Consider the following 15950-nt stretch of genomic DNA (forward strand, 5'->3'; position numbering starts at 1 on the left):
AACTTTATGGGGATGCAGACTTCACCTTTCAACAGGACTTGGCACCTGCACACAGTGCCAAAACCACCAGCACCTGGTTCAAGGACCATGGTATCCCTGTCCTTGATTGGCCAGCAAACTCGCCTGACCTTAACCCCATAGAAAATCTATGGGGTATTGTGAAGCGGAGGATGCAATACGCTAGACCCAACAATGCAGAGGAGCTGAAGACGACTATCAGAGCAACCTGGGCTCTCATAACACCTGAGCAGTGCCACAGACTGATCGAGTCCATGCCACGCCGCATTACTGCAGTTATTGAGGCAAAAGGAGCCCCGACTAAGTATTGAGTGCTATACATGCACATTCTTTTCATGTTCATTCTTTTCAGTTGGCCAACATTAGAGAAACAAACATTTTTTCATTGGCCTTTAGAATATTCTAATTTTTTGAGATACCAGATTTGATGTTTTCATTGGTTGTCACCTATAAATATCAAAATTAAACGTAATAAACATCGGAACTACATTGGTCTGTGTGCATTGCATGAATATAATGTACAAGTTTCACGTTTTGAATGGAATTACTGAAATATTTTCAACCTTTTGATGATATTCTAATTTACTGGCCAGCACCTGTATATATATATACACATATATACACATACATATGCATATACATACATATACATATATATAAATACATACATATATATACATATATATATATGTATATATATATAAAGGCTGGGAATCGATTAAAATAAATTAACTAATTAATCAAAAATCAGAAAAATATTTATCGCACTTTATTATAATTTTTTTCCAAAATTAGCAAGTAATAAACATGCAAAAATATACAAAAGAGGTTCATTTTATTTAGAAATAAGTGAAGTTGCTGAAGTGTGTAAAATCACTGAATACTGTCTTTAACAGAGAAAACCTAAAGTCAAATCCAGTTTCTGTTCAAAAACATGGTTAGAAAAAGTCTATTGTGTAAACAATGAACAGAAAATAAATCTAGCACAGTTAGCTTACGTTATTCAATGTAAATGTCATTTTCCACAGCATCAGTTGAACTTGGATTGCCAACTCCCCAAAAAATAAATACGGGACACCTCGCTGGCATGGCCCCCAAATGCTTTGATACGGCCCTGGGTGTGACGGAGTTTTGAAGGTGATCTGAATTGTATGGAATATATGAATATTATGAGCTTATAAATAATATTTACTTTATAACGTTAAAACATGTAGTGGGATAAATCTACCAACACTTTCCTTTCCAAGCTCTTTGTTTTGTTTTCTTATTACCGTATGTGACTCTTATCCTGTCCTGTCTGCTTCTGGTCCTGCATCTGCCACAGGGAGATGCGGGATCTAGATCTCCAGAAAAAATGCTGCCTGGCCGCGGCCGTGGAGCACGGGTGATGAGCGCAGAAGGGATGCGCGTCAGCCATGAATAAAAGACAGGAAGTACCAAAGCAGTTATGAACGATCGTGCGTTAAACATATTTTGGTGGCGCCGCTTTGAGAATGTTACTGTGGCCGTTTGCAAGATGCAGATGCCGGTGGAGAGCATGAGCGCTCTGCCTTTGTTCATCTCCGCCCAAAAGAATCCTCGATGCTGAGAGTCCATAATATGGGTAGAAAAACTTGATCTGTTTTCGGGTTCAGTACATGGTTGTTTAGCCATATTGTCCAGGGGGAAAGATGGAGAAATTTTGGAGAATGCTGGCTCCGGGTTGGAGAGAGGGTCGAATGAATTGCGTCATTTACTTTTAACACGTTAAAATAAAAAAAATAATGCTAATAATTAACCTGCTAATATTCCCGGCCTTAAAAAGTTTTATATATATATATATATATATATATAATATACGTACATAGAAAATGGCAATGTAAAAAAAGAGGCTGATTTTGCTAGGAAGTGTGCAATGTCCCACACATGAGACTAACTGATAGGCAGACGGTCACGCTCACACAGACGGGTGTTGGTGAGTGGCCACGTTTGACTGTTGATCCTCCGAGTGTGGTTTTCTTTACTGCAGTAAGCCAAAATCACCTCACACCGCCCAGTTTGTTGTTTAAAACTTCTATTAAATCCACTGTGTTGATGCATTTTAACGAGCTTCCTCCACGCCGTTTGGCTGCAAGATGTAAACTTTACACAGCTGTCACGGCGTAAGTTTGGCAGACATGTTTGTTTACATTTTTCCATTGCGTGCCTGCGCAGTGAAAGGACAGAGGCTGTTCTCAGGGACTCTGCAGGCTGCAGGGTAAAAGTGACAAACAGAGGGTGTGATTGGATCTAAAAGGCGTTGATCAGATTTTTCCATGGAGATCGCGGATTCTTCTTCCGGCTGGCAGCCTGGGAATTGAATTAGGAATTGAAATAAAAAAAAGTGAACAATTCAGAGATAAAATTACAGTTAGTCCCGATTCAAACCAACGCTCAACCCTAATCCCTAGTACTATAATGAAATCTACCCATTAAGGAAAAACAGAAACACATCAAGAACCAGTAGATGCTGCCTACCTTGTTGCTGTTGGCTGCTGGCAGCTGGTGTCTGCTGGACTCCTTCCTCTCCACTGAGGTCTTTCCTGGTCAAATTGTCAAAAGCTGACAGCTTAGCGTGCAGCTCCGTTTGAAAGGTTTCACTCAGCGACAGCTCAGCTGCCCTCAGCAGCTTGTTGCTCATCAGGGGAGGTGAATCTTTGGGTATTAGCGGAGGAGATGGTGGCTGTGGGGGGACGGCTGCGTCAGACGTTTCTGAGGAGAAAATCTCCAAAGTGGCAAAAGGTGTCATTCTGGTGGTCTTCGCAGATTTAATAGGCGATACAGCCTGCGTGGGTTTATCGGTGTAAGAATATGAAGTGATCAGTTTCTTGCCCTCCCCCGTCTCTCCTGCAGTCAGGTTGTAGTCTGTGGACAGCAAAGGGGAGGTAAAGCTAGCAAGGAAGGAGGCTGAGATGAGGTCAGAGCTGCTGGCCTTGCCACAGAGGCCGCCAGGGCTCCTCTTTAGTGCTGCGTCCTCTTCCCCAGCTGGCATGTCTTTTACGGGAAAGGCGTAGGAGGCATCGGGGACACTGCACTGGAAGGACATTGGGTCGAAGTCTAACGAGGCCATGCCAATGTCTGGTGGGCTGAGGTCCACGTCTTCACCTGCTGAGCGGGGAGGTGAGATGAGAGCAGGCACACAGATGGGCCCATCATCTCCATCACTGTCCTCGGTACCATCAAGGTTATCGTGTGAGTTGCAGTGCTGCCGGCTGTCCAGTAGCTGTCCGTTAAAAGATGCTGAGAGGGCATCACTGCTGGAGCGTGGTCGCCGAGGACGGTACACTTTGGACTCTCCTAGAGGAACGGATACATTTCATGAATATCATCTTCTTTGCAAAAGTAGACCACACAGAGCGAGTAAAAAGGCTTTCAGCAGCACAGCGTTACCTTCAACATTATGGAGAGAACTCAATGACTCCTCACTTTTGGCTGACCTTAAAGTCACAGTGTCTCCTCGGCCTCCTGAAACACAACACACACGGGTCTAGTTTCCTACGTTAAGCTGGTTATTCTGGGCTCAGTCTGGGTGATGATGAAGGACTAACCAGGCAGAGCCATAGCCTTCAGCTCGCTGGGCTCACTGGGGTTACGCTGCAGCTTACGCTTGGACATCGACGACGACTTGCCCAGGTTGAAGAATGAGCGCCAACTACCCACAGGGGACTTCTTCGATTTGATAGGCGGCCGTTTCCTATAACAAAAAAATCTTAGATCAAAAACTTCTAAATAAAGACTTTGGATGACAAAGAAATAATCACTGAATTGCATCAGAGCGGTTCTATGAATTAATCATTTCACTAACACAGAACAGCACGCTGCAGCAGGAGGAGGGCGGCTCCAGCAGAGGGAGACAAAGTCCAGGACTTTTACTGCTGTTCATTATCTTCTGGAAAATAAGTCAGGCCCGACAGAAAGCGGAATCAACAAACCTCTCTGTGGGAAACTCGATGACTGTGTGAAACTTCCCCTGAAGGGCAGCTGGACCTTCTCCAACCTCGATGTATTTGCTGTCTTCAGTGACAGGAGAGTTGATCTGAGCCTGGGTCCTGGCTTGGGCTTCCTCCAGGCTCAGGAGTTTTGTTGAAGGTGATGAAACCAGCAGCGATTTGGGCCGAGACAAAGAGTTATGACCTGGAGATGAGGTTACAAGCTTAAAGGTCAAAAATACCCATGTGTGTGTGTGTGTGTGTGTGTGAGCGTGGCAGTCACACACACCTGTGCCGTCTCTTATTAGTGAGCTGAGTTTAGCGCTGAAGAGAACATCGACGTGGTTGAGGATGAACTCCACGACAACAGACTGGATTCGTACTTCCATGAAGGCCGCCGTTCCGCTGAAGCAGGCCGATTCGATTTGTTTTGACCTTTGGCAACGAGAGAGAAATCATCAGAAATGGAAATAAAATAACGTGTTTAAATGAAAACATTGAAAGCTCTTTAGTGCTTCTGGAACAGCAGCTGAACTGTTTGATCCTGGATCTGGTTCTCCGGGCCTTACATGGACACCAGCATACACTGGTGATCTTCTCTGTCCCTGCACCCCCAGCTGTTCTTCCTTCCTTCATCTTTTTTATCTGCAGTTTTTCTTTTTCTCCATTTTTGTTCTGATATTAATACAAAAACATTACAAAAAATGTTTTTTTTGTTCTTGTATTATTTTATGGATAATTTTATCTTTATCTATACAAGCGGAAGAATGTAACCCCGGTGGTTTCTAGGGTTCGTTTTAAACTTCTCTTACTGGTCTTCAAAGCCCTGAATGGACTGGCGCCGCGTTACTGAGAGCCCCATTATGGGCGCCTACCCCAGCTCGGACACTTCGCTCCGAGAACCTTAAGTTGCTTTCGGTCCCTAGATCCCGTCTAAGACATGAGGACATAGAGCCTTTTCGGTGGCAGGCCTGAAACTTTGGAACGAACTTCCTCCATCCGTAATTTGATTTAATTTGACCTTTATTTATCCAGATGAGTCGACTGAGAACTCATTCTCATTTACGACGATCTGACCAAGAGGCAGCAGCAACAGACGCATAGTTAGCTTTACACCAGAGAAAACACTTAAAACATACAAGATCAAACAGACATAAAGACAAAGGACTGTTCTCAGGGCCTCTACTTCAGTGGCAGGTTCTAAAACGACTCTTTTATTCAGCCAGGGTTAGCGTTAGCATCAGGGCTAGGGCTACCCACTGTTGGTTTTACGTTTTTACTGGATTTTATTTTGATTCAATTCAAAAATACTTCATTGATCCCAGAGGGAAATTGATTAAAGATTGATTGATTGATGTGAAGCACCTTGGTGCCATGTTACATGTCTGTAAATGAAATAAAGTCTGAGTTGAGTTTATAAAAGATAGTTTCTTCTTCTTCTTCAACTTCTTGTGTTTGGGCTGATGATTGCACCAGTCCCACCCAGTACTGGGCTCTTACCAACATACTGGTAACAGAGAGCCTCTGGTCCAGTGGCTGGAGTCTGTCTGGTTCTGTCTCTTTAAATCTGAAGGAAGAGCCGCACCCCCCCAGTCGGACATTTTAGTAGTTTTACAGAGAAATTGTTTTTATTGCAGAAACATTATAGTTGCATTTTTAAAACCTGTGGGGAGATTTGTCCGCCCAGCTGCGTCTCAGGGCTGCCAACTCTCATGCATGAAGAGCGAGACACACGCATGTGAGGGACAGTTCAGAGAGGCATGTGGATTAAATGACCGGACATTCAGCATTTTTCTAAATGGACTACAAAGAAGACAAAATGGCGAATTGTCTCTGTGTATAGCTGGAAGTCCATCACCATAATTGACAGTTTCCTGATGAAATAAACAACTACATGAAATAGAAAAATCGAGAAAACTTAACAGGTTAAAATTTAAGACCAAAACTTTATCCTAGAACTTATTATTATTACCTGAAGTGCCTAGTTTAATTCTTTTTGCACACCTGGAGACTTAAAATACACAACACACTGTTCTGTCCATCTGTCTGAGGTGTTTTTTGCATAGCAAAGCTGCCCTCTCTGTCGGGGGTAACTCTGAAGTGCCCCCCCCCCGACTCTATCCTCGTATAAACCCTCATGATCAATAACGGTAGCGTGACTCGGGTTGCGAATGACCACAGTCACCAATTCTTGTCACGTGTCTATGCATGTATGTCTGATCTCTGAATTGAGTGTGCTGAAACTCTAATTTCCCTCCGGGATTAATAAAGTATCTTTGAATTGAATTTGAATTTAAAGACTAAAAAGAGGATGTTTCATGATGTCTCTTTTAATAAATAAAGGAGAAACATTTTCTACTTTCCAAAACAAAGTTTATTTAGAAACAAAAGAGTGAAGAGATCTTTTTTATCAAACTAACTTGTAGCTGACACCGGAAACCTTCCGTGATGTGACCGAATTCTTGTTATTCTTTACAGATGTATCTTACCAAAGAAAATCAACAGCTGAGCCCTGGTATGATAACAGACTAGACACGTTTTTAATGTCATAGCTGTGTGTGTGTGTGTGTGTGTGTGTGTGTGTGTGTGTGTGTGTGTGTGTGTGTGTGTGTGTGTGTTTGAGAGCAGCTCACCTCAGCAGGTTGGGCGCCCAGACGATTGCCAGGTTCTTACTGTGCATGTTGGTGATGTAGCTGAACGCCGCCAGGCGGGACAGGTGTCTCATGAGGAACTCCAGAGTCCTGGGAATCAAGCGGTGAGGTCAAACTAATCACCAGAAAAAAGCATCTGCAGCTGTGGCCAAAGGGTTTCAGAAAAACTGTCACCAGTTTTGTGAAAACTCCACAATGTTCTGATAAAATGTGTTTACAAAGATCTGCTTTCCCATGAACCTGAACTCCCCCCCCCCCACTACAGAACCTGCTGACATCATTTCACAGATCCTGTTGTTAACAGGTGAGGGTGGCGATCCCTCAGTCGCACTCAGCCATGAATAAAGAATGATCCCTAAACATCCTCCCAGAGGAACCCCTCCAACCATGCAACAGGTCTGCTGATGAACAATGTCTTCTCCAGCATGACGGAAGGATAAAGTCAGAACTACGTGGGTCTAGGTCCAGGAACCTGCTCAGACCATAATCTCACTGAGAACTTGTGGTCCGTCCTCCAGAGGCAGGAGGACAAACACAAACCCAACATGGATGATGAAGAATGGCTCTTAGCCATCTGGATCTGGACCAGAAGCTGCTGGGGAACTTTAGACAGTGACTGTTTGCACAGCGGACATCCCACTGGTTATTTAAGTCCCTGTGCAGGCAGTAAAGTCTGTCTGAACAAAGGAGCCTGACAAATGTCTGGTTTGAACACCGTGACCCGCTGACGGAGGACGCGGCGTTCCAGCACTGACCTGTAATGGGGTGGAGGAAGCTGCTGGATGACATCATGGATTTTGATGAGTCGCTCCTCATCTGTTGCTGCCGATACAGCCTCCTAAAACCAGAGGTGGAGAGAGGGATCATTATCTTGTCACCGCTGGAGAAAGCTGCTGCCAAAGGGACATTAGTCTGCAATCATCAAGCCCCCTCCTCTCCTTTGTTGCCATGGCAACCAGAAAACATTTATTCCACCCACAGGCGTGGCTCCATAATGTTTGGAGAAGAGTTTCTACAGGGTGGATAACATACAGCAGCTGTTTTATAGAGAGGAGGGGGGCACGGGCACACACACACACACACACACACACACACACACACACACACACACACACACACACACACACACACACACACACACACACACACACACACACACACACACACACACACACACACACACACACACACACACACACACACAGAGAACCAATGTGAGGGTCAGAAGTTGCTTACGGAGAACTTCTCGTAGAGCTGGTAGGTGAGCAGCGGGTTGGGTAGCTCCCTGAAGTAGAGCTTACACAGCGAGCCAACACAGTGGATGTCCTGGATATAAACATCTTTGGTCAGGTCAGGGATCTGCTCTGAGTCAAACTCATGTCTGAGGGGGTAGACAGAGAGGCCAAAGGAACAAATATTACACATAAGTGTCACCTGGATCCTAAACCTGACTCTGGCCACTGGGTTTCTGCTGCTGGGAACCCCAAAGGCCTCCTAACTTGTGTCAGCAGGAAGCATTTCTGCACACCAACATGGAGAACTCGTTTCCTCACCGCAGCTTCTGAATGTTTGAGGCGATCCCAGAGAGGCGGTAGATGCCGTCCACCACACCGTGCTTTTCAATGAACTCCGTGCAGCTCTTGAGGACTTGGGGCACTGCCAACAGAGCATGAAGACCAGCATGTCAGTGCTTTTACTGCTCCGATTAGGGCAGCGGTACCGGGCCGAGGAGAAACGGGCGAACAGCTCAGAACATGCCGTGTGAAGCGCTACTTTTCCTGTAAGCTCGTGTCGTGCTCTACGTGCTGTCGGTGTCCTCGCGAGACACCCCCCGACACAGCGATGGGTAGTTCGTTGATATCCACCACATGAAAAACCGGCATAATTCTTCATGTAAAACAGAATTTATTGTAAAACATTCTGAAAGGCGTTCATGTCTCTTTGGTCTAATAAACGAGTGAATTGTCTACTCGACGTGTTTTTGACAGAAGGAGCTGAGGGGAAGAGGTCTGCTGCAGGCATCCAGCCACGACCCATTCACCACTAAACAGCAGTGGTCTGGAAAAACAACCGACCAATCAACAAGCTCCGTCAGAACAGACAGGAAGTGAGTGGGCATTCGACCGACATTAGTTTCAGATAATTAATCCCCTCAAAGTGCTTTGATCTCGTTCTGTCTCTGCCTTCCAGCCCCTGAGCTGCTGGCTGTTGCTTCAAAGCAGTAAAATAAACACTACATCCCATAATACCACTGTGTTAAGTTATCATTAAAAATTCATCAGAGGTTTTAGGTGAACAGGAAGCCGTTCCTCACCATCGTGTCCTGAGTTAAGGAGGTGTTCTCCCAGGTCACAGCCAAACACCCTCTCCCGGAGGATGCCTCTCTGCTTCAGCTTCTGCTTAGTGGGCCTGGACTTCATGAAGGAGCGCAGGAAGGTGATCAGCTTCCCATGCTTCTTCGAAACTGAGCAGCCATGGAAGAAAAAGAGTCACATCTTAGATGCCTTAAACAACAGCTCCCTGCACCACAGCAACTGTGGGACTGACACTACGTTGCATTTCTCAGGGGAGCGATACAAAACTGCCCCAGGCCGTCCGATTGTTCGCTCAGCTTCTGACACAATCGCTTTCTTTACTCATGAGTGGTTTCCTTGAAGCAAAGGCTTCATTTTTAAATATGCCTGCTTGCTAGGCAACGACAAAAGAATCCTCCACATCCGACTCCAGCATCATCTGCTCCCCCTCTGAACAAAAAGGGAAAAGACATTCCTAAAAACCCAGCCAGCGTTAATCTGGTACCACGCCTGGGAGCGGCCGTAAGCGCCTTAAACTCTACCTTCTGTATTAAGTAAATGTGGAGAAGCTATCGAGTGGATCTGATGATCTGTGCAGTCAGTGAGAAGGAGCACCCCCTCGCTCCCCCAGGAGCAGCACGCTGTTGCTCCCTGGGCTCCGTTTATCTGACCCAGCTGTGTTCATCAGAACCTTTTAGGGCTTCTTTCTTTCAGCTACACTAACATTTGTCTTGTGTTTCTGCTCTTTTGGTGTGTAAGCAGGGATGTCCCCGTCTAACTGTTGGTTCGGTCCTTAAGCATCACGTCCACTAGAGGGCAGCGCAGAATTCAGACCTCCACTTCTGTCCTTTAGGAGCGTTCACATTTACGTTCACATGGCCGTCAGGACCGTGTTCAGGTACACATCCTCAAGAGCCACAACAGCCTGAACGACACATGAAAGAGGACAAACAGGAGGAAGTCTTCATTCCATAATGTAGATCTTTTCTAAAACACAGAGCAGTTTTTGTTTACCTGTTTTCCCGCTACGTTTCGTTTGCGGCTGCAGCGCAAACGAAACGTAGCGGAGGTGGAAGCGTAGTGGAGGTGGAAAGAGGAGATCCAAACAAAAATTTGGATCAGCGGTAAACACAAGAAAAAAAGGTCAAAACTAGAGGAGGAGAGAGCTGCACTCAAACGTGGAAATGTTGACTAAAACAAAGAGAACTCTGTGGGCATAAATGTCTCAGCTGCTAATAATAAAGAGAATAATTTTGTCTGGATGTAGACTTAAAATGTGACAGCAGTCCTGATCATCACCTTATTAAAGGCATAAACCTGCACTTGTCTCTCAGTCCATGCTATCAGAATATAATATTATTAGTGCATATACATGCCTGAGAGAGACAGATTATATATATATATATATATATATATATATATATATATATATATATAGTTAGTGATTAGTTGCAGTTATATTTACAAGAATGTCTTTGTGTGATTTCCCAATAGGACCAAAACAATTCCTGATCAGCTTTTATGATTGATTTCTGGTCATGACAGGAACGTTACTGAAGTTTGAACTTAACTCTACATCTCCCTGTTACAGTTCCTTCTGCTGATAAATGATAAATAACCCGCACTTGTATAGCGCCTTTCAGAGTAAGGACGGTGTATCATTCATCCATTCACACACTGATGATGAGCTACGATGTAGCCACAGCTGCACCATCAGTGAGGGAAACCAAGGCTCATCACTTGAGTGACCTGGCTGTCATTAGCTCAGCTCAGAATCAGAAGTAACTCAGCATTAAATGACCTCACTGATGAATTTGCATCCAGAAAACAACAAATGTGTGCATCTGCAAAAGGCTTGTGCCGTTGCTGAAAGAGGCCTTTCATGTGACGTGTGCCTACTGATTAGTAAACAGTATGATAGTCATTTGGTAATGGGGACGCCCCCCCCCCCCAATATTTTTCTAAGGCGAGTACTGGCACTTATTGTTTTCCACTTCAAGCACTGAAGGAGACAAAACCCAGCTGCTAGGACAGAACTAAACCAACATTTTTCCTTACTGTGAAACTAAAATCTCCCTCTGACAACAACGACTGCCTGGTTCTCCATGATGAACAACCCATCAGTCCAGGAAGGCTGGCTTTGGTGTCTGAACTAGAAAACTAGAGCAAGAAAACCAGACATGGAAACAGTCCACATCATGGACATACTTTTTGGGGGACAGGGGGGACATGTCCCCCCCCCCCCCACTTTTTCCAAAGTCAAGTTTTGACCCCTGCACTTTTTACCGTCCAAAAACAATATTACACTATATTAAATGGACACTGGTGGAGCTCTAGGACCAAGCAGACAACAACCATTTGTGTTGAGGCCTGATTCCCATTAAAACATACTGTAAGTATATCATACCCCCCCCCCACCCCCACCCCCACACAGACACACCCGTGTCCCCCCCCTCCCACACTTCTAAAGTGAAAATTACGTCCATGGTCCACATTATAAAACGTTATATTACATACAAGGATGTTAGGATTAAAATACGTTTTGTGCTTTTTTGAAGCTGCCATCTAATAAAACTACAGACACCGACACGCCCAATAAAAACCCATTTAATCACTTATATAGATGTTCTATGGAGATTCATTACCCTGTTACTGATCAACACCATAATCCACCACTGCTCCTTTTGTGTGCCCACTTCATGTAAAAGTTAGGAAGACTAGCACAAACGGATTTTAAGAAGTGACACAAACAAACTCTATAATCAAAATAAAATGAGACAACGTTTACCAATCCCAGCTTGATCCAGAATGCCCACAAATAACCAGACGAGCTGGAGTCCAAAGGGACAGAGACGCTCCAGAGCCAGGAATGCGTCCCTCCAGTTTCACCACAGCAGCTGGAAAAGGTCCAACTGGTTTGTTTCTCGAAATTAAAACCTGCCAGAATATAACTAAACCTCCTGAGAGGACCGATGACCCAGACCAGACCTGTGATACAGCACCTGACTCAGGTTCTGTCATCTCCGACCTGCACTAACTTGAAGTGCACCAGGAAATATGACAACCAGCGCCATAAATGATTAATTATTAAAGTGCAACATGTAATAAACAGACCCGATAGTGAGTGTGAGCAGAAACACCACAGTTGTTACACTAAAGCAACACTAAGACTTTTCATTATTGCTTTTAAACTGGTTTTAATGGTTCTTGAGCAATAAGCAGCTTCACACTGGACTGCACTCTGCTGACCAGAAACTGTACTCAAAAGTTTTGAAGGTCAGATACGATTAGTGAGAGGTCTCTACCTGCTTTACGACAACAGCTGACTACTGTGCTGTAGCTGATATAAAGGTTAGCAGTTAGCTTTTTCAGTTAACTGGCCGTCAACAAAAAGCACAAGAATAAGAGGAAGAAGTTTGTATTTTTGTTGGCATCATGGCGGAGCCTGAAAGTAAGAGTAATATCTTTGGAGGTGAAGCCAAGAGCTAAAACCAGAGTGAACATCAGTGTAGCCTACACTAGTTTGAGGGAGCTAAAGGAGGCTACGAAATCAAGGACTGATGGTGACCTGGCTTTGTTGCAACTGGACTTTAAAAATTGGAATATGAAACATTTCAATAAAAAGCTATATTTAAAAAATAAACAATACCCCCACGGTGCGTTCAGCGGTGTGCAGAATGAATGTAGCGTTTCTCCTTTTAAAGCTATATTTAAAAAGATAAACAATCAAACTGTTATTCTGTTGGGCACGACACTGTTTATGTTTAGCTAGAGGGCACCATTGAGCTAAAATATCCGCTCGGCAAGGCAACGTTGGGACTGTGTAAAATGGCACACTTGACAAGTCAAGCAGCTGATTCTGAGCCCAGAAGACGTTCCAACAGTAAATCAAGTTGTAAAATATACTTATTAGCAGAAATGAGTCCTTATCCTGTACGATTCGTCTCTGCACATGATGCTGGAACGTGTCAGCATTGAACCAACATCCCAGCGGCTGGAAAATTAGTCCTGTTATTGCAACACCACCTCTGAACACCAGAGTTAGCCAGATTGTCCGTGTTCCATAGTCAACCTTTACGTAATAGCATTTTTGTCCATCTGATCTTTTTACTTTGTGGCTCATTTAATATCAGCTGGCTCGTGTTAGCATTAGCTAGTTTTAAGCGCTAGGCCGCTAGAAACAGCGGGGTTGTTTACGACAGTTGCTTTCAACCAGTAAGGCAGAGAAACGAGAAACTCATTTAATGTTGTGTTAAGTTTTCAGTAGAAAACGGGAGCAGAGCAGATTCGCTAGAACACCAAAACACTACACTCGTTAGATGCCAGTGACCCGAGTGGAAGGCCATAAAATTCAAGGTGCCAGTAATCTAAAGACGGAAAACCTTACAGATAGGAACGTCAGAGTGGTAAAGCTCAACCCACATCAGGCGATGGACTTTCATACATTTTGCTGCCAGTGCAAATAAAAATAAAACAACCTTAGTACAAAATAAGTAAACATCTTCATGCAATAACATCGGGATTGTTGCTCATTTCTGACCCCATCGGCATTTACGGCCTACTGCTTCAGTGAGCAGAACGCAGCGAGTGCCTGACCTGATATCCGACTCTACAAACAGCATGAGAGTTGTTTAAGGATGCAGTCGCGTGCAGCAGGTATTTTTGCATGGATGTGGATGATATATCTGACTTTTCAGGGGTGAAGAGACTCAGGACATTTGTCTTCCTGTTGAAAGAACAAGACAAGATCCGGATTAAAGCTGCTGCAAACATCCGAGTGTCAGTAAACCCGACTTTGTACCAGCTAGCTAAATTCCCACATGCTGTACAGCCGCAGCAAAGGAAGAGTGTTGATGTCATCCACCGTAAGGGCAGATGTAACCACAGCTTTTTAAACTATCAGGACTTAAAAAACAAACTTACTCCTGTCCTTAAAAGGATCTAAAACGAAAAAGAACCAGCAACAACACCAGTGAGAATAAAAAAACACGTTTCCTGTCTTTTTACCTGCTGTACAACAAGATGACAAACCCAGAGACGGTGCAGCATCTGGCTGAAGCTCCAGTTACCCCAGGCATCCTGCATTCTTTCACAGTACCAGGAAATGATCCGAAATCCTCGGGAACAGTTGGACAAATCACACTCTGTCTCACACATTCTCCCCGTGTCCCTTCCTCTGCCTCACATAACCAGCTGTCTTGGCTCCAGTCTGCTCACAGCTGCCCAAAGCACTGGTGTCTGCACTAAAGACGACACTGGGCTCTGCATCTGGGTCAGGTCTACTGGGCTGACTGGGGGGAACCAGATCTGACTGTCTCCATTATTTTAGCTTTTTATTTTCAAACAGACAAACTAAAAGACTGTTGGGGACTGGAGTGACCCTGATCCCTACACACCAACTGTGCTAACAGTTTCCATGCAGCGACGGTCGGTGGTGAAGAGAGGGAATCTTTCTCCAGAGCCATGTGGCTCCCTGCAGGAATGTGCTCTTTCAGTCACCATGGAGAGGAAGACAAAGCCTCCGCGCTCCACAGACGGATTTACAGGGTTTCATTGTAAAAGGATTAAATAAACCAAGGCTGGTCAGGACCTAGCTAGCTCCACGGTGGCCCAGCAGATTCAACTCAACAGCCACGCACGCACACACATTTGGCCTTCATCCACACACACACACACACACACACACACACACACACACACACACACACACACACACACACACACACACACACACACACACACACACACACACACACACACACACACACACACACACACAGCAGCTCTACTAACGCCGTAGCAACCCAGCTAAACCCCCCCCCCATCCTTTCGCACACACCTAGCTAGGTGACAGAGCTGCGGAGATGACGCTTCATTCAAGCGTGGCTCTGGTTTGACGGTGCACCACCAACTTCAGAAACCAAATCCAAATCTTCCCACAGTCTATGTGTCCTTTACTGAGACAGAGCAGCTTTGGTCCTCCGGCCAGCCTGAGCACACACATCCCTGCTCAGAAACACAGCGACTAGAGTCAGCACAGACAGCTGGTGTGTGTCATACACACTTGTAATGACAGCTGCTGGAGGCAGATGTTCTTGTGGGCGTGGCTCTTTAGGACGAGGTGACGTCCTTCTGAAATGTAAACAGACGACTGCTAACTACAGAAATCTCAAGTCGAGTGCGCTCGGTCAGGAAATTATTGAATAATAATTTTCTGCACTGATTAAAAGTAGCGAAGAGTTTTAAGGCAGACTGTCTGTGATTATATCTGATCTGAACCGTCACTCTACACGCGTTCCTTTTCACGCTGTAGCTCCACCTGCTGACTGGAGTCAGCAACACGGGACGGTGTGAAGCTTTTCACACTCGGGCTGGAATCATCACAAGATAATCTGGAAACATAAACAAACCAACTAGATGGTAGCAGGACAAGATGGAGGATCGGGATCAGAACAATAGCTCCTTAAGTCAGGAGGAGGGAGGCGTGGGTTCAGAGCTGTTTAGTTTATAACTGAATGTTTTAGTAGGATCATAATCATTTATACGTTATAAATGTAACAAATACAGATAACCTAGTCAAACTGTGGAGAAGCAGCTCTCCTCTCAGAGTAAACACACACTTTTGTTCATGGCACACACTCTTCTATTCATACAACACAACAGAAACCGCTCGTGAGCAGCCAGCACCAGAATCAAAGACGGGTAAGAGTCACCCAGAGGTGGGAAGTTAGTAGGACTGTGTTTGTTAGAGGTTGTCACGACAACACACCAAGAGTTTCTGTTTCTACCTGAACTTAAGGTGTAGTGGTTTAGCGGGTCGGCCACCCATGCACTGTCCTGTAAAACACTCTCCATCTCCAAGTCTGCATGCATTCCCGTGGACAGATGGACCAACAGACATTTGGGTGGATGGATGATGGAGGCATGAGAGAATCAGAGGGAGAGAAGCATTTTCAGTTAGAGAACAAAGCATCTGGTCAGAGGACAAATGAAAACGTTGGATATGAAGGTGAGTCTGTATCAGCGAATCAGCCGAACGG

General features: G+C 44.9%; 1 protein-coding gene across 11 annotated transcripts in view; it reads right to left on the reverse strand.

Annotated features, from left to right (window-relative positions):
* The window catches only part of arhgap32b (Rho GTPase activating protein 32b), a 90159-nt gene that overhangs the window by 8276 nt on the left and 65933 nt on the right, over nt 1–15950 (reverse strand). For 5 of the 11 annotated variants that reach the window (XM_070555662.1, XM_054730471.2, XM_054730470.2 and 2 more), the window contains 10 exons: nt 15699–15773; nt 8931–9080; nt 8170–8272; nt 7853–7997; nt 7372–7454; nt 6599–6706; nt 3969–4400; nt 3585–3730; nt 3427–3501; nt 2515–3333 (listed from right to left, as the gene is read on the reverse strand). In XM_070555662.1, coding sequence (XP_070411763.1) covers nt 2515–3333; nt 3427–3501; nt 3585–3730; nt 3969–4400; nt 6599–6706; nt 7372–7454; nt 7853–7997; nt 8170–8272; nt 8931–9080; nt 15699–15773 — 2136 coding nt within the window. Of the gene's footprint in view, nt 1–2514; nt 3334–3426; nt 3502–3584; nt 3731–3968; nt 4401–6598; nt 6707–7371; nt 7455–7852; nt 7998–8169; nt 8273–8930; nt 9081–11698; nt 11795–13917; nt 13940–15698; nt 15774–15950 lie in introns of those variants that run through there. The other 6 variants (XM_070555663.1, XM_054730481.2, XM_054730480.2 and 3 more) reach the window with 6 other exon arrangements.

Source organism: Nothobranchius furzeri, chromosome 10, assembly GCF_043380555.1.
Source record: "Nothobranchius furzeri strain GRZ-AD chromosome 10, NfurGRZ-RIMD1, whole genome shotgun sequence".
Lineage (NCBI taxonomy): Eukaryota > Metazoa > Chordata > Actinopteri > Cyprinodontiformes > Nothobranchiidae > Nothobranchius > Nothobranchius furzeri.